The sequence below is a fragment of the Melospiza melodia genome, chromosome 3 (genome assembly GCF_035770615.1).
Source record: "Melospiza melodia melodia isolate bMelMel2 chromosome 3, bMelMel2.pri, whole genome shotgun sequence".
Classification (NCBI taxonomy): Eukaryota; Metazoa; Chordata; class Aves; order Passeriformes; family Passerellidae; genus Melospiza; species Melospiza melodia.
In genome coordinates, this window is record NC_086196.1 from 5,815,255 (window position 1) to 5,834,512 (window position 19,258).

Here is a 19,258-nt window from a genome sequence, read left to right on the forward strand (position 1 = left end):
GCTAAATTTCATTTCTTTTCCAACAATGTCATGTCCCATAAGCTGAATTACAATACCATTTGTTTGCCTTGGATGATGCTCAGGTTTCGATACTTACTGATCTCTTCACTGTAGCTCTTGCATTCCAAGGTGAGATTAATTTCAAACTAATGTGGAAGTCTAAAATACCTCAGATGATATATACTCCAAAATACTTACTCCTTTCTAATGTCTATAAAAGGAACTTCTCACAGATGGAGACCATTCACTGCCAACAACTGAAATTAGATAAATTGAAGCCTTATCTCCTCATTTTACTGGGCCAAAGGGCTTTTAAGCAAACATGTAGACTGCTGAGACAACATGAGGAACGTAAGCTATATGTTGGGATGGTATGATTTGAGTATGTTTTTGGAAAATATATAAAATTTCTGTTTACATTTGCATTTTTACCAGCGTGGCTGTGGCCTTATCACTTAAAACTTTATTCATTTAAGGGAAAAAGAAAAGATATGGCCTTAAAGAATTTTATTGTTATCCTGATTTAGTTTTAAATAAGTTGTCAGCCTGTTCCAATTTAACTAAGTGCCATGAGAAGGGAGCAAAGTGAGTAAGCAATATTTAGTCAGATTCAAAATCTTGTATAATCACCAATAATGATAATAAAATTTTCAAAATTCATCATCACAGGCAAAGTCTTGTTTTTCTTTCGTTAAGAATCATTCCATATGAAACATACATCTAAAATATTTACTAGATAGTGTTTCTTAATAATACAATGAAGCTGGTAATGAGCTTAATGAATGTAATAACTACTCAGTAATACCACATAAAACAATTATGGAACATCATATTTTATTTAATGTTAGGTTATTTCATTTCAAAGAGGAATTTTCATTGCATGCTTTCATTTATTAATGGTTAAACCTTCTACTCTCAATGTGAAGGAAAACAGCAAATAAAAAAAATATTGCATTTTGAGACTACTCAGGTGAAAGTATCTGAATCATTGAAATTGACAGTGCCATAGTGAAAACTTATTCTTGGACTTATTCCCTTACTCATCTGTGTTTTCCTTTCTTACATCTTTTTAACACTCGTCAATTCTGTGTTTCATTTGAACTATTTCCTTAGACTGACATAAGTATTTGATATAAAATTCTCTGGCAAACTCCTTGTGGTCCATTAGGACTTTAGATATTTGTCAATTTTTTTTCCTTTACAGAGAGTGCCTTCTGTATTACTACTAGTCATTAGTTTTCCTGACTCACCTCAGGAAACAGCTCTGTCAGTCTCATTGAGCATCCTAGGAACACATCCAGTTCTTCTGAACAATTCTCAGGAGAGCTTCTAGGGGTACTTAGCAAGCTAAGATTTGCTAAGGTCTTCCTATGTCTTTAGGATAGGGTGAAAAAAAGCTCACCCAAAACCATATCCATTGATTTGAAATCATTTTTGTTCGAAGTGGTAATAAGGTACAATGCAAATGGAGGTGTTTATTTGCAGCTTCCAGTATAACAACTCATGGTTAAGGAAGTAGGAAAAATCATGCTGGCTCTAATTACTTTAAATAAGAAACACCTCACACTGCCTCTCTACATCTCCCCACTTCTGAACTCTTGCAGATTATGTTAGCTGTTACAAATAGTCTCTTATTTCAAATACTGCATAAAGAAGAGAGGATTTACACTTTTCATGTTTAACTGATAGTTCTTATTTAGGAGATAACCTGGTCTCACTTATCAAGCATAATAAGTATTTTTTCACTTCATCGCTATTGTAAATAGTCTAAATTGTTAGCCTATTTATTCCTTCTTATAGCTTGTTGTTCCCGAATTTATACTAATCTATAAATTCTTCCTTTCCCTAAGTTGTGACCTCCAGCTGCATTTCACTTTGCTTTTCCTGTGCTCCTGACACTGAATTCGTGCCAGCTCTGATTTGTTTCTCTTTTCCATGAGCAATTTAATTTGCTAAAATGGCACACCGATGTCTCACCTGGAGGGGCTGGGGAGGAGAGGATAATTCTCTTCCATTATAGTCTTTAAATAAGATCACAGAAATTCCAGCAAGAATCCAAGCTGATGCATGTAAAGAAGGGCAATATGGAAGCAAAGGATTAAGGAAGGAGTAGGAAATGCAGGAGAAGGAAGAACAGAAAATAACATCACACTTCTTTTAGGCAGCAGCTGCTTGTCAGAGCATCTCATGTCTGTGAAACTGCAGCCACAGTAAGCATGTTTCAGTCTCCAACCCTCTAACACAGTTTGAAAAGCTACACATTTACTTACAGCTAAAGCAGCTCATTACTTGCTCTCTATTAATACCTGATGCGGCCTTGGCCATCCTGGTGTGACAATGAGTTTGAAGTAATAAACCTCCAATATTCTTTTTTAATTTATCTATACTAAATATAAATATTTACATAGAGAATAGAGATAATACAGAGAGACTATATATACAAATAGGCATAGACTATGTCTTCATTTGTTTGCTGCAATAATCACACTTTATGCCTTAGAAAACTATCTCCTGTTGTTTTGTCAGTTAGTGAGTGATGATCCTTGAATGTTCTTGAATGTTTGGATCTGAATCTACAGAAGAGGAGTGCAAAATGGAAGATAGCTCTCAGCTGAAAATTAGGGTACAATTTTCTTTCTTAATTTCCTAACCCAGAGACCTGTTATGGAAATTCATTAAATGTTTGTGCTTGTTTCAGCCAGGACAGAATGCATTTTTTTGCAGTAGTAGTAGGGGGCATGGTTGTGGGCATGTCAGTGAGGTAATTCTGTAGCACAGGGCATTGCTGAGGGTAGGGATAAGGGACTCTGACATCCAAAAAGAAGGCTGTGGCTTCTGGATGAAAAATATGTTGTCATTGCCTGCCATTGTTTGTTGCCTTCGGGTCCTCATGAGCATTTTGTATATGAATCACCTTCTTTTTTTTTTCATTACTTTTTTTTGCTACTACTATTGTTGTTGTTACTGTTCCTATTTCATTGCTGTTTTCAGTTTCAACACATGATCTTCACATTTTATGCCTCGAGTTCTCAACTCCATTCCACTGGTGTGGGAAGGGAAGGAGAGCAAATGAGCAGTAGTATGGTTTGGAGTCTTGGTGGGAGAATTACATTAGGGAATACCATTCCTAAACCATGACAATATTTTGCACTATTTTCAAAACAAACAAACAAACAAACAAACAAACAAACAAATAAATAAATAAATAAATAAATAAATAAATAAATAAATAAACAAACACATTCTAGAGAATACAAATACTTCTGTGGTTAAGTGATTATAGAAACAGCAGAAGTATTCAAAACTGATGCATGATTGTTAGAGTGCTTCTCTCATTTTTTTAGATCTGAACTAGTCCTTACAGAGCATGTATTTATATAGACTTGATTCAATTAATTTTATTATATTTTACTGTATTTTTGAACAATACATTTACTGTTGTTTTGAACAATAATATTACTCTCACTATATATATAGTTTGCTTAATAGAAAATTGTGAGAGTAGCTAAATTAGAAGGATAAGGATAGATGAGTTGACAAAACCCACTTTATTTCCTGCATTTTCATGAAACTGAACTGTCAGTTGTTTTATAAGATAAGATTATCTGTTTATGATAGTCAAAACAATGTCAAGAACCTTGTAAAGAGACAAAATTAGGTTTATTTCTTCAGACAAAAGCAATAATTATTTTATTAACAGATCCAAAATCAAAACCAAAATTACACCTCTCTAGATTAGTCCTCTTAATTAAATGTAAAACACTTTTATTATACCTGAATTTGAGTCAAACAATAACTACTGGAAAGACAAAAAATATTTCAGTGGCAATCCTGTTAGTAATGAATTTGATAAACCTTATCACAATCTCTTGGTAATGCAATAGACTTCAAAGGACATTCTGCTCCTATATCTGACATACTGTACATAAGGAAAACATTACTCCTCCAAGTCTGCATGGAAACAGAATATCTTATTACTTGCATAAACAGTAGATTAGTGTCTGTGTGAGGAAATGATGGAATAAGAATAGAAATTAAAACATCACTTGAAGTAGTATAACATGAAAAAGTTTGTCTGCAGCTCACAATGATCAACGGGAAGAGTTTCCTCTGCTGTCTCTGATCCTGCAGCAGCCTAGTTGCCTTCAGATTTAGAAGAAGAATAGCTGGGGTTGTTTAATTATTTCTCATTATTTGTTGTAAGATGCAATGTTTGCCAGCATAGGTGTATTATGATACTAGTATACCTATAAGGCTCTCAAAATCTTGGCCTTTAATTCTTTATGATGCTGGAACAGGCACAGGAGTTCCCTGCAAATCTATCTTGTTCAGTAGAGCACAGTGCAACATCTAGTATGCAGAAATTAGAGATTTTAGGTTCCACGTGCAATTCTCATTCTAAGCCTACAGGTAAATACACTACCTTACAATGTTATTTGAAAACCTATTTTCTGTTTGCTTCTTTTCTTCTCACAGAGTTGCTATTTAACATGTCACTGAGTATTTCATACTCAGTGAATAAACAGCTATTTAATGTTTCCTTCAGTCCCTTTCAGTGCATGGCCTCAAATACCCATAAGCCCAGAGCATTCAAATGTGTCACTTGTCCAAGTGACACTTGGATTTTTAACCCCCTGGTCCTAGAGAATAAAGTCCTGGCTGCCATCAGTACAGGAGATGAAAACTCAACACTCTCTGCAAGTCAAATCAACTATTTCCATAAAATGCATAAATAACATTATTTATACATATATATGTGTTCTCTCTTGAGCAACTTGGATAAGGTAATTTAGATTAGATATCACTATCTGTCTAGGCTAGGGCAGATTTTCAAGACTATCTATTCTAGGCTTTAAAATCAGTGTCAAAAATGCATTACAATTTTCATAGTGGAGGCAGAATTCAAACATAAGTGAGGAATTTAATTTCTTCTCTATTACTTCCCATATAATAAATGTTTTCAGCTAAAAGGGACAGAGAAACTTTCAGTATTCTTTTTAGACAGCATTGGAGAAATCCTTAATAGAGATCAAAGCATGAAATCTTTTAAGGAGAACTTTGATATTAGAAATATGGGGGTTTTTATCCTATCTGAATAATTAGTCTGATACAAAGTAGTTCCAAGCCTTCATATGATGTTAGAAATAACACTTAGAAATAAACTGAGCTAAAATTACTCTACCTTTATTCATATGCCACGGGAATGAATATTATGTATGTGCACTTGAAATAAAGACGACTTTGCTTTAGTTGCACCTTTTCTTTTGTAGCAACCTACCAGCACAAGTCCTGCCTGTTAGTATTTCCTGAACACCTCCGAAGGCGTGGTCACATTCCCAATGCCTATTGGGATCCTGTGGTTTACTCAGCTGCCTACATTGATCCCATGAGAGATCAAGGGAGCACACACCATGGGCAGCATAGCTTCAATACGAGCCTTATGAGGCACAGGAACAGGTCACCCAGAGAAGCTGTGGAGTCCCCATGCCTTGGAGTGTCCAAGATTGCATGTGGCTTTGAGCAACCTGGTCTAGTGAAAGATGTCCTTGCCAATGGCAGCTGGCTGCAACCAGATAATCTTTAAGATTCCTTCCAACCCAAACCATTCTATGATTCCAAGATTCCATTGTTTTCGGTTGTTTTAAACTTAAATAGTGTAGACTTTTAAGCAGAAATTGATATGAAGCGCCACTGTTCAATTTACTAATATGGACATAGTAATAATAATAATAATAACAACAACAACAACAACAACAACAACAACAACAACAACAACAATAACCAAACTGCTTATTTTCCATAAATATTCAACTAAAAAGGTATCATGTAACAGTAAAGCCTATACTGAGTCGGAGGGAGCACATGCAGTAGCACCAGCACACATGTGGGCACTTAGTCACAAACTGTGGTATATGATGCACCTCTCAGCTGGTCAAGCTCAGAGGAAATTGTTCTTTGTGGGACTGGGAGGGATCATTCCATCGGGAGAATGTCTCCTTGGGAATCTGTTGAGCAGTGGTGTCCAGCCTCTCTATTGGTGAACAAGAGCAGCTAAATTGAAAAGCACATCCTCTGGCCATGGACTTGTATTTTGTATACCAGAATACCAAGGAACATGTGTTCTATGGACCCCTTCCCCACATTGTGTCTTTTTCTGTAGGTGTAATATTCTGGTTTGTAGGACTGGAATACAACTGTCCTTGACATTACTGATTTTTACTTTTCTCTGAGGAACATACACGTTATTCATTTTTTTTTAAATTTTGATATTTACTGTGCAATGGAAATAGTTTATTTGTCTCCTATTCTGTTATTTAAAAAAAATAACAAAGACCCAGAAAACACCTAGAGATAAGAAAGAAGGAAAAAAACCCAATGTCATGTAATACTTCAACTTCTGTGTGAGGTTCAGATCTGCCTGCTGTATCAATTCATGGGATGATCTGCCACTTTCATCAGTAACCATGCCCACCTCTCTCTTCCATACACAGCTTTGCTTGCCCATCCTTCAGAAATTCCATGAAAATGATCAATTAACATGTAAAGAGGAATTTTACACTGTATCCACAAACTTTTGGATCTGCCATTAGTGGAAACTGAAATTTTCCATAGGAAGTCCCACCTACACAAGATGAATGCTATAGAGTGACGTACTTTGTGTAGGGGCATCACTTTTGATGTTCATATGTCAGCTACAGGATTGCCAGCTAATGCTCCCAGATTTTGTTGGTGTTTTTTTGGTTTTTTGGGGGTTTTTTTTGTTTTTTTTTTTTTTTTTTTTTTTTTAATTTCTGTACTATAGTGAAGACATTTTAAAAACCTTACAGAAAAAAAATCAAACACCACTGTGCCATATACTAGTTATAACTTTCTTCCAAGGACCACTAAGATATTTTACGCTTTCTCACTTTCTCCAACTAAAACATAAACGGCATTGCTGTCAAAGAACATATTCTTATCTAGAATTCAGTATGAAAGAAATTATGCAGCTAAATTAGAGCTGTGCTAAAATAGGTTGTTTTAAATACACTCTCAGTGTCATTTTCATATTATGTTTCTTAGTATTATGGGGAGATTTGAGACTGTTAAGAACCTTGCAGAGTTCACACAGACATGGAAATATCATGTGTATTGTGTGTCAGGGAAATATCTGTTTATTAGATATGTAACTAAGGAAAGATCTGCTCTGAACATGCTTTTATAATGATGTTCATTTAATCTTTTATTAAATATACAATATAATTCATATTACAATTGAATATTTCAGTCTAGAGTTTTGCCAGCTTTGAAATTTAGATCTCTGGATATACTAGCTAGAATGTTACTACTTGTATATTTCTTTTTTGAAGTAAAACCAACCCCTACAACAGTGTTTCTAGAATGTAACTTTATGTACTTGGACAAATGATTTGTCAGTTCAGTGAAGTACAGTCTATAGTAAAGTATAGTAAAAGCTTTTAGATTGAGCATACATTTTGACAATTGCTAAGAGATACTAGCAAAGATATGTTCTATATTCTACATATGGTTTTGTTTTTTCTTTTCCTTTTAGTTATATCTCAGTACTTTCTACAGGTAACCCAAATTCTAAGTATATTTGAAACAGAAAAGACTAGTTTGTAATTACAAATATTTAGAGCAGTGCTCTAATATAAAGTGTGCTTGAAAGAATATATAAACTATAAAAGTCCATCTGAATGAGATGAAGAAATGTGTAGGTCTGAATATTTTAATGAACACCTTTAAAAACTATTTAATGCCATGTTTAAAATGAAGTGCGTAAATATTCTTGTAAAAGACCAATCCTTTTTTTTCAATCAAAACTGTTTTTAAACAGGGTTTGGGTTTTCCTTATGTTGTTAACAAGAAGATAAAGAAAATGAGATTATAAATTAAAATAAAATTTCTCTGATTTAGTTTGCATGTCATATGTAGAAAAAACCCCCATCGGTTAAAAATCTCTATTTCAATATATTGGTCTTGCTCCACTGCAGAAAAAAATAAAAGGGATTCAGCCATGGTTCTAGCTATACTTCTCCAAGAAACATTATTTCCTAACATGATGAGTTTCCTATTAATCTAGAATATTTAATGAAACTCTGATATCTCATACTGTGATGAAAAAAAAGGCATCTATTTCACTATGCTGATTAATTTTGGAGGGAGACTAAATCCCATTTCAGTTTGGTTATTTTTTAGCTCCAATATATGTACCGTGTCTACTTTAGCACTGGCAAATCTACCCTCACACAGATTATATCTTAGCTGAGAATTTCTGATATTCATCAGTTTGACTTTTGTTTTAAGTAATCAAGATTTTTTTAAAGGATAAACTTAATTTTGTGTAGTTCTTCAGAGCTATTCAGGGGAAAAAAATGAAATCTGGAGCATGGTCATGCAAAACCAAAAAAAAGGGTACCATCTGGTAAACTAAGACATGAATTTACATCATATTAGGTTCTTTGTGGTAGCTACTGCATTAACAAATGGTGTAGTGGTGTAGTGTAATGAATGACAGTGGAATAATCCAGTGTGGGCCAAGGGCCTGTTGCCTGTATGACTGTACTAGAAAATTTCTTTGTGCACTTTCTTCATACCCACTGTTGTGCTTAGACTTCTCTGTTTTTTTTTAATTAAATGTGGATTGGACTTAATATACACAAAATCAGTTCTACTAGCATAGTTGTAGACCTATAACTTACCACTCAAACCAAAAATTAGATAGCGTCCATAACCTTTATTTAACACTTCTTAATACTTGAGATTTGACTTCCTGTCAAATCCCACAGCAGGGAGTCAGATGATGAGATCTTGTCATAACTGAATGGGCTTGTTTTCTGCTGAATGTTTTGACACATGCATGCACACCTACACTTGCATGCACACACTCTCATAAGACTGGTTTTCTTCTTTAATTCATGAAAAAAATATTTCAGGAAAACAAGGTTTAATCATAAAAGGGATAACTGTAATGAGAAAAAAAAAAAAAACCATGTTCCTTTCAACATAATATTTACTTAACTAGTAATACATTGAGATTAGATGACAGCAAATCATTGTGATCTAATATATTTTGAGGTTTGAGGGGTTTTCTCTTAAAGTGGTGTACACATGATTTTTTTTAATATTAGACTTTTTTCCTTTTTCCAGGTTGAGTGGTATGAATCTACCTTCTCCAGTTATCAGCAGTAAGAACTGGTTACGACTTCATTTTACGTCTGATAGCAATCACCGACGAAAGGGATTTAATGCTCAGTTTCAAGGTAGGAAACCTATAAAAGCATGCCTAGAAAGCCCTTTACCTTTAGGCATCACTAAAGTGGTGGTGGAATTTGATAATTATGTTTAAATATCACAGACACAGCAAAAAGCTGACTCTTGTTATTACTATGTAACTATTGCTCTGACGCTGAATGTCTGTTTTCCCTGTGTGATCAGATGTCTCTAGGGATTTACTTTTGGAAAAAGTATGTGTGCTTCACAATGCAGTCTGCTCTAAATATGTATTTGCTTGCTCACTTTTTTCATAATAAACTTCTTTGCAGTCAGTCTGATCTTTGCTTTAAAAACATGCCTGGAATGCAAGTTGCAGAAAGTCAATTCCACACAAAGGCAGGCTTCTATCTAAACATTGTCTTCCTTCATTATTCAAAACCTAACTCTTATCCAGAAGCTACATTCTTCGTTTGGAAATTTGACTCAACCATTGTATAGTACGGATTATATTTCAGGCTCCTGCATATATTTGCATATACAACTTCAAAAGAAGACAAAAGGATGTCAGTGTTGCTGTCATTTCTATTTATGTTCATGTAGATACTTTTTAAAATGCAATTTTTTGGAATGAATTCTTTATTGATTTTTGTACTTTATAAATCATTACTCAAGATGAAAGACATGATAGTTATATTGAAAATAGAAAAGCTTCCTAATTTATCTGTGCTTTCATATTCTGCAGTTCTGTACGCTGTTTCAACCCTTTTACCCCCCACAGCATCAAATCCTTTAGGAATTTAAACATTTGTGTTTTTTCCCCTGAAAGTGTGGTACCTCTATAAATTTTGAAATTACACATACATTGCAACAACTGTATGTTTTCTGGTGACCATGGCATGCATGTGCAACAAAAGCATTTAATACACATAGTCCTTTTAGTTTTAAAAATATTTTGAACATTTCAGAAAAAAAATATAAAATTTCATTTCATTTTGGCAACTCAGCATAAGTATGTGATCCTTTGCACTTAAAACTTATTTTTTTTCCAAAGTATATCAAGGATGCATATATAATACCACTGCTGGGTACTATGAATGAAAATGCACCACTTACGTAAACTCTGTATCTTAAGGTCTTAAGACTGTCAATTGAGGTCCACAAAAATATTGTGATTTGTCCTGCTGAGGCACCAGAAAACTGTGAATCAACATGGTAACAAGGAGGAAGTTTGTGATGATGTAACATACACTGGAAAACAATTTTTGTTCTTCTTCAATATATCTTATCTCTAGACAAATACTCACCAAGTATTTAAAACTTTTGGGAAATATCTGGTGAGATGGTTATTTCAGATGTATCTCTCTTGATCTGCATAATACATCAGATATTGGGTAAAAATGTGAACTTCCTTGATGTAGAATATACCTTGAATTACATGTGAAAGTATCTTATTACAATCAAATTCTTACAATTACAGAAACTTCCTTTCTTAATTTAAATGAATTGCAGGTTTATACATTTTACTGTATTTAATACAAAAATTTCTGAATTACATGAGAGATCATGACTTACATAGTTATCTATCTTATCAGACTCAATTGCAATTAAATAAATTCCTATGTTAGTGATATTAACAGAAACTGTGTTAAAACATCAGAGAAAAAATTCAAGACCCATGGGATGAAAATTCATAGTGGTATAAAAAACAGGTTAATCCAACTGCTTCATTAAGTTCTTTTTATTACACAGCATTAGTAATTATATTATGTGTGTATTTGAAAACAAAGCAGAAGTAACAATATTTTCAGCTAGAGAAATCTACTAGCACGACAGATTGCACAGTAGCGGAGGTTGGAAGAGCCCTCTGGAGCTCACCTGCCCAGTGTCCTTCTCAAAGAAGGGTAACCTAAAGCAAGCTGCCCAGGACAGGGCCAGGGGTGGGCTTGGAATACCTCCAAGATCAGAGAACCTGCAGCCTCTCTGGGCAACCAGCGCCACTGTTTACCCTCAGAGTAAAAAGGTTTTCACTTTTTAGTTAGTGGGTTTTCCTGAGTTTCAATTTGTGCTTATTGCTTTCCATCTTGTCAATGGCTATCATAATGAAGGCTCTGGCTCCACTGACTGAACACCATCTCATCTCATAAGTATTAATTCACACCAATAAGATCTACCCCTGATTGCCCCAAGTTTTCTCTTCTCCAGGCTATAATGTCCCAGCATTTTGAGCTGCTCCCTTATGTTTTTGTTTTCAGAAACTTATTTCTACTAAAATTCAACAGCCTTGACATGTATTTCCATCTTAGGTACTTCTCTCAACTTAAATAATTATTTTAACTGATCATGAAACAAAAAAAAAAAAAACCACAACTCCACAAAATCTAAGTCTTGTGACAGACACGACCTTGTTTTCAGGCACAAAACCTAGCAGTGAAAGAATGCTTCCAATGTCTGATTGTCTCCAGACACAATCCTTGTATTTGTCCTCTGAGCAAATCCTGCATTGCTGGCTATATGACTCTGAGACCTCCAAGAAACATTTTGCTTATGGGCAGCTATTCCCAATAGTTTAAACAGACTGTTTCAGAATACACACATGTAGGTGGGATTGATGTGTTGATATATTCAGCTATCCTGTCTTTGAGACACATGAAATAAATATATAGACTTTTTTACGTAATCATTCAACACTCACTTTACTAATAGATGAGTCCTCATTACCAGACAAAACTGAAGCAATCTTTGTGATGATTCTAATTTCCCAGAAATTCTAAATCTTGAGCAGCTGTCCTCAGGGCATTTGGGACTGAACTTTCTAATGTTACTTTGACTGCTTTCTCCTGTTGCTGCTTGCTAGAAAGAATAGCTCTTTAAAGTCAGTTTGTGCTGTGTCTTTGTGACTGCTTGCTTGGTTCATTCATGTGTGTGTGGTGAAGATGTATAATTGTGCGGTAATTGACCATCCCTAGATATTTAATGAAAGCAGCCTTTATGCTTTGCCAGACAGTAAGTTGTGTAGAGTCCTTATACAGATTTTTTATGATAGCTGTCACGTGTAAATGCTATTCACAAAACAAAATCACAAGCTTATCACAGTCCATCATAAGTACTGCGGTGGGTTGATGTTGGCTGGATGCCAGGTGCCCACCATATCAGTCATTCACTCCTCCACCTCACCAGGACAAGTAAGAGAAAATGTATTGAGATAAGGATAGCAAAGTATCACTCACCAGCTACTGTCATGAGCAAATCAGGCTCAACCCTCACATATTCTCACTCCTTTCTCTGGCTGCTATTAATGCTGCACTGTGACTTTTTTCCTTTTTAAATATGTTACCCCATCGCTGATGGCCTCAGCCTTAGCTAGTGGCAGGTCCGTCTTGGAACCACCTGGTTTTGGTTCTGTTGGACATGAGGGATGCTTCTGACAGCTCTTCACAGAAGCCACTCCTGCAGCACCCCTACCCCCCCACAAAAAGCTGCTGCTCAAAATCAATACAAAAATATATTTCTGACATTTTTATATTTTATTATAAATCTATTACAATCTATTTTTTCTGATCTCACACACCTCTTGTACCAATTTAATCCATTCTTTTCCCTGGTGTTGGTTCCTTCCCTAAATACTCCATAATTATCCTTGTGGAATACCAAAATGCTCTTCCCTTTTACTTCACAATGAGCTCTGTATCCCTAAGTAGGGCCCCTCCTGGGTCTCTGAAGTGACTGGAGAGCTCCTAGAGTGAGCTGTGCCCTAACCCCTGGGACTGGGTCTCACCAGAGACAGCCCTGGGGAGGCTGGGGTAGAGGTTGGGTCTCTGTGTTGGTTCCCCCACTTGCCCATGACCCTCTGTGCTTCTTCTGCACCTGTGGTGACAGATCTAGAGTGGTTGCAGAAGGGCCAGGAAGAGGTGGCATTTGTCTCACCCATCCACCACCATATCCCTGTGATCCTCTGTGTGTGCACAGGGGAGCTTTTAATTGCTTCACTATCCTGGCTGCAGAGGAGGCAGGCCCTACATCTGTGTGGGCAGGGCAAGGTTGCTGCTCTATACCAGCCATATCATTGGTGGTGGGGTGGTTTTGGGGGCCAGAAAAGGTTGAGTGCACCCCCAAAAGCACCTCATTTTGCCTGTCCATTGGGGAGGTTGTTGGGATCGGCTCTGTCGGGATCATTCTTTGCTGCTGGTGCTGCTCATCCCTGTCTGGTTTCTCTGGATGTGGCTTGGAGACGTAAAGCCTCTGTGTCTCCAAGCCATGGTGCTGACAAAAGAGGGACCACTGTGTTGTGGAGCCAAAACCCCAGCAGAGCCAGCATGGTGCAGCGCCAGTGCCAGAAGCAGCCATGCTAAATCAAGTCCAGTTTCTGAACTGGCAGCGTGGCATGACACAGACAATTTGGCTTTCAGGGCTTTGTCCACCATTCTCTCCCATTGCTTTTGGCTCAAGGACAGGGAGAGTCAACCAAAGGGAGCATCCACCATCCTGTCTTTGTCCCAGGGGCTACATGGACATGACCTGTGGGGAGCATCCACCATCCTGTCTTTTTCCTGGCAGCCGCATGGAACTAAGTCAAGGTGGCAAACTCCTGTAACATGTAAAGCGCCTTCTCTTTTTTTTTATACTTTTGTTATTGATATTGTTGCTGTTACTGCGTGTCCATGGCTTTTTTTCCTTTTTATTATCTCAAGCCATAGTCTTTGTCTTTATCCTTCTCTTACTGGAAAGGGTGAGGGGAAGGGGAGTGGCCTATTTGGAGTTTCATTTCCATCTGTTGTTAAATCTCCACTCTAACCTAGCACATCTATCAGTGTCACTGGCTTTTTGAAAGCAAATCAGTATGGGAGGCAGCATAAGACATCTCTTCGAGCAACAATGGAATAATAATTTTTTTTTTCCTAGTAAGAATTTTGATTATCACACTTTTCATAAAATTAGCATACAGACACTTTAATTACTCTCCCCCTCAGATCAAATTAACATCATGTTTATTATTATCTTACCATAGCTATATTATTGCTGTAACTTGGCCTTTTCCAGTCAGCCAAAACTAATACTAACAAGTAGTCAATTTAATTTTCTTTCCTTTGTTTGATCTTTCATCAGGCAAACAAAATTATTATAATTTATTTCATTAAAATATTGGAACTACCAATTGGATATAAAGCTATGAATAATTAATTTGTCCAGCCATTTTTTCAGATCTTTGTAGCTTGCATTTTTAGCAATATTTATTGCCCCATTTTTTACATGGTCAAGAAAACCATCTCACTGGTATAAAAAAATTAGCACTGTACTAGAACAGCACATCTTAATGCATCAAGTAAATATAGTATTAAAATACTTGACAAACTGTTATCATTTTCATTTGATTTTTTGTATTTTGATGTTGATTTCATCAATAAAAATATTTATGTCCCAAATTCTCTGTGTTTACCTGTGCAATATTTTTTTTAGCTTCAGAGTTTCTATTCAGAAGGAGGCATGGTGTTGAATAGCCCTGAAAACCACCAGAAAAAAAATACATTGCAGTGACACGCTCTGCCTTGTCTTCTTCATATCTGCCATACCAGCAACATTGGTCTCATGGAAATGAACTCTCACCATATATATCATTGGATGCAGCTCTTGTTCTGCCTTGCTCCTTGATGGCATTGCCATGGGGGGAAAGATGTTGCAGTTATTCAGTTATGAACTTACTTCTTTCTTTTAAATTCCTCTACCCTCACCTATGCTAATACACGAATTCCCTTTGCATATTCAGTGGCAGTTGCAGAGCACATGATTTGTCTTATGCCAGTGCTTCATAAATGTGTAAATTCCCCAGGGGTGAAGTATCCTTAACTAGGAGATGAAAACCTGGCAGTTCCTAGAAACAAAGCTTATCAATGTACACAGAATGACTTAAAAGGTGTCATAAAGAATCCCCTGCTTTCTTGCCTATTTACAGCTTGTACAGTATGCCTGCTTAGCTTTTGCTTATTGCCAGAACAATAGAAGGATTTTTAAAAATATTTTTTGCTTTCTTTTTAGGAGGAAAGAACCCCACAATACCTTTAGCTATACAGCTAAAAGTGGTCTGCTTAAGTTAAATATTTATTTCAAAATTCCTAGAAGTAGAACAGAATAAGAAGGCTTCCAAAACAAAACATGATTAATGCCTGTGTTTACTTTTTTACTCTTGCCTCTGTTATAGAGCGTTTCAAATAAAGTATTCTATTTTTGGCAAGTTTTCAGCAAGGTTCAAGAAGGTATTAAGTATTTTAATAATTATGTACCCCAAGTTATTTATCTGTTGTGTTTAATTACATTCAGTAATTCAGGATTTAACAAACAGATAATCCTGAAGTCAAACAATGAATATAATAGAGGCTGCTGAAATAAATGTATGCTAATGGAAAACCATGAGTGAAATAATGTAAATCAACTTGCAATTGCTAGATCTTTCAACTAATTTTCATAACTCACAAAGTCTGCCTATAAATGCCTGTCCTTTCCACGTATTCTTTAAAATGCTAGAAATTATGTTTTAAATAAGTGAAAAGAATTTGCAGTGTTTCCTTGATGCATGGTACTTTTAGTCAGAGGTTTCTTTTAGAATTGTTACTTAGAGTATATTTAGAAAGAAAATAATAAAAGCAATTGATAACATCATGAACCAGAAAAAAACCCTGATATTTTCTAGCTCTTAAGTGATGCTGAATGGACTTTTCCTTTAAATGGTCCTGAGACAAAAATATATATTTTTGTTAAATTTTATTATCCAGAGAGTAAACCAGTCTTGATATGAAAACATTAACAAGGAGATAATCCACCATTTTTCTTGACAATTCTTTTCTGTGGTTAATAGAACCACTTATGTATTCCAGTACTGCCACAGTAATACTTCTTTCTTACGTGTCTAGTAAAATGTTGCTAAAAAGGCTAAGATGTACCTGTCTCATTATATCAGCCCTAAGAAGATGCCAATTTAGTAACAGCCATTCAGTTAAGACTATTCAAAAGACTATGCCTGAAATGGCATTGAAACAAGGAACTGACTGGTTCTCATTTTCTTTTAGAGCCAGTTCCTAGACACTACTACCCAGTGTGTTCTGCAATGCTGTTTATTCATAGACTAAATTGTATTGATAAAATTTTCCAGAACTATGGAGAATATCTGCAGTCATTTGTTGTAATCTTCACAGCAGTGTTGTTCTTGCTTCTCTTCCAGGGGCTCCGCAATATATACTTATCCCTGGATCTTTTGTCCCAGCTCTCAGGGTGCCACAGCTCTCAGCTGCCTTGAACACATACAAATCCCTAGATGTTCCAAGGCTCTTTTCCTCAAAGGCCATAGTCTCACAGCTTTCTGCTGTTACAGCTCCTTGATTCAAAGGCCAAAAGTCCCAGCTCTCTGGCTACCACAGCCCTCAGCTGTCCTCTCTGAATGCCACACCCCCTTTTACCCCAGCTATCTCCATGGGCCACAGCTGCTGCCCAATCAAGGACATCACAGCTGCAGCCCATTTACAATAACTAGGATCAGGGCAATACAATACAGAGATCACTGCCATACATATATTTAAAATACATGTATTTAGCCAAGCCCCCATAGTCATTGAAGACTTGATGCCTGCTGGACCGGTTTTATTATGATATATCATACATTGAAAGCACAAAGTAGCTAAGGCAGTCCCTCAGGGCAAGGGGCCAGCTAGGAGACATAGAGAAGGTTAATGGAAAACAAATGGCTGTGCTTCTTTTTAAACCTGCAGAACCTGTGTCAGTTTATACAAATAGAATGAGAAAGATTTGTGTAAAAATCTACTGTGACACCAATTTATCTTGGTGCCATTTATTCACTAGTACTGCATGCAGAGATTTCCAGCATAGGGAGCAGGTGGAAGGTCTGATAGTGACAGGCACTACTTTGCTGAATTGATGGAACAAGGAAGCCAACGGATCATGAACCTACAGCTTTTACAGGTAGCCATATAGGAGAAACATTTGTGCCTGCTGTGAAGCTCTCTGGAGTTATAATACTGATTAGTAGGGAAGATTTTGAAAGCTGTTAGTGACAGAAACACTGGGAGAGTGTATTTGATGGAATACTCTTCAGGCAGGAAATAAACAGAAAAGGGATGAATATTCCAATGAATTCATTTAAACTAGAGATTCTATGGAAGGCTGTGATGCTTCTGCAAAAAGTCAAGTGGGCAGCTGAGAGGAAAATCTTAAGATGCTCCCTGGTGGAAGCATCCACACTTATTGAGTGTGGGATGTTGTTTTATCAACAAAATTATTATAGAATTCCCTTCATAAACTAAAGTTAATAGTACGATTGAGAATGATTGTTTTTTTCTTATTCTCATAAATACAAAACTTTTAGAAAGAATTCATAGTGCAACAGGCCATAGTGAAGCAGAAGAAAACCTAGAAAGAGATAACGAACTGTTTACTGATCTCACATGACTTTGAGCAATAAGAAAGAAAGTATAATCTAGATATAACATTGATGCTGCTAAATGTGAAGCTGTAGCTTATTTATTTCAGGGTCAAAAAAAGGTACTGTTCTCGTAATTATGTCTTTGGAGGAGAGTGTGGAAAGATTAGGCACCAGGGTAAAGTGAACAGAGCACTGAAGTGGACTCTTCAATCTGAATTAAGAAAATATTTTCTTTTACAACAGGGTTACTCATATTGAAGAAAATAAGAACAGTGAAACTGAAGCAAAAGGAAATTGATTAATTATGTATTGTACTGAGATAAATTTGCTAAGTTCCTTCAAGAATAATTTTATGAATGTTCTTGCAAACACACTTTTTTACTGAACTCTGCAAAATATTTAAAGCCAAGTGTAAATCTTTGTAAAAGATATGTAACATATGCAAAAAATACAGAAAATATTTGGGTTCTTCCTTTGCTGTAACAAAACCAGAGAACCATTCAAATATATCTATATATATTCCTTATAGTGACATAGAGCTTCAGACTGGACAGGAAAAGTGCTTCTTGTGATCACCAGACCCTGGGCAATATGCTGTTCCTCTTCACCTTCAAATACCTGTACTAGGAAATATCTGCAGTGAAGGGCAGCCAAGAGCTGAACTCAGCGGAGCAGCAGCAGAGCAGCTTGAGGAAGTACCAACAGATGATGTCAGAATATTTTAGCTTTGAGTGGTAGCCAGTATTTGAGGTCTTGGAGGCTATTTCATGCAGGAAGAAAAATGAGCAAGATACTCATGTATTTGGATAATAGGGGAAAAGCATATTATGTCACTGAAGTCTGGGATAAAATGTATTGTCTTCACACATGTTCAAATATGTCATAAACTAAGAGCTGCTTGAAAGTCACAGTAGATTTGAATGAAGATTTACAACCTAAAATTTTTACTTGCATGATCCATTCAGATAAGACCAGGCATATATTCCTTTCATGGATGAGTTTATTTCAGCTGTAGCAAAAGTTTAAGGAATACCACTGGTGCTTTCCAGTACTCTGATAAAATTGTCAAAGACTTCCAGCACTCAGCTCTCTGCCCTCTTCCCTAAGTAGGTGTTATGGTTTGACACTGGCACAATGCCAGTGCCCCCATGAAAATTCCCTCTCCCTGGCATCTGCTGTGAGGTGGTACCCGGAAATAAGCAAAGCAGGCTCCTGCTTAAGGAAAAAGAAAAAAAAAACTTTATTAACTAAACTACAAAAAAACTAAACCACAAAGGGAAAAAAAAAAAAAAAACACAAGGAAAATGAAAACTACACAGAAATACTTCCCCCTCCTCCTCCTACCAGATCCCCAGTACATTTACATTTCCCAAAATTATCCACACTCGGTCTGGCACCACCCTTTAGAAAATCAAATCTTCAGCTCATGAAGAGTAGACGGAGTCCTTCCTTGTGCCACGGACTTCTTGTCACAATTAGCACCGCCCGGAGTCCTGCTATCTCGTGACATCTCCTTTCCATGCCAAGGTGCTCTCACCACCAGGCATGGGATGGGGCAGAGGCCTGCTTTCAGGGTAGGCCTTTTTAAGGATGCCTCGTCTCGTTCCAAGCAGAGCA

General features: G+C 36.4%; 1 protein-coding gene across 2 annotated transcripts in view; it reads left to right on the plus strand.

Annotated features, from left to right (window-relative positions):
• Positions 1 to 19,258, plus strand: part of CSMD1 (CUB and Sushi multiple domains 1) — a 1,060,835-nt gene that overhangs the window by 672,443 nt on the left and 369,134 nt on the right. For both annotated transcript variants that reach the window (XM_063150718.1, XM_063150717.1), the window contains exon 6: positions 9,151 to 9,263. In XM_063150718.1, the coding sequence (XP_063006788.1) occupies positions 9,151 to 9,263 (113 nt within the window). The remainder of the gene's footprint in view (positions 1 to 9,150; positions 9,264 to 19,258) is intronic.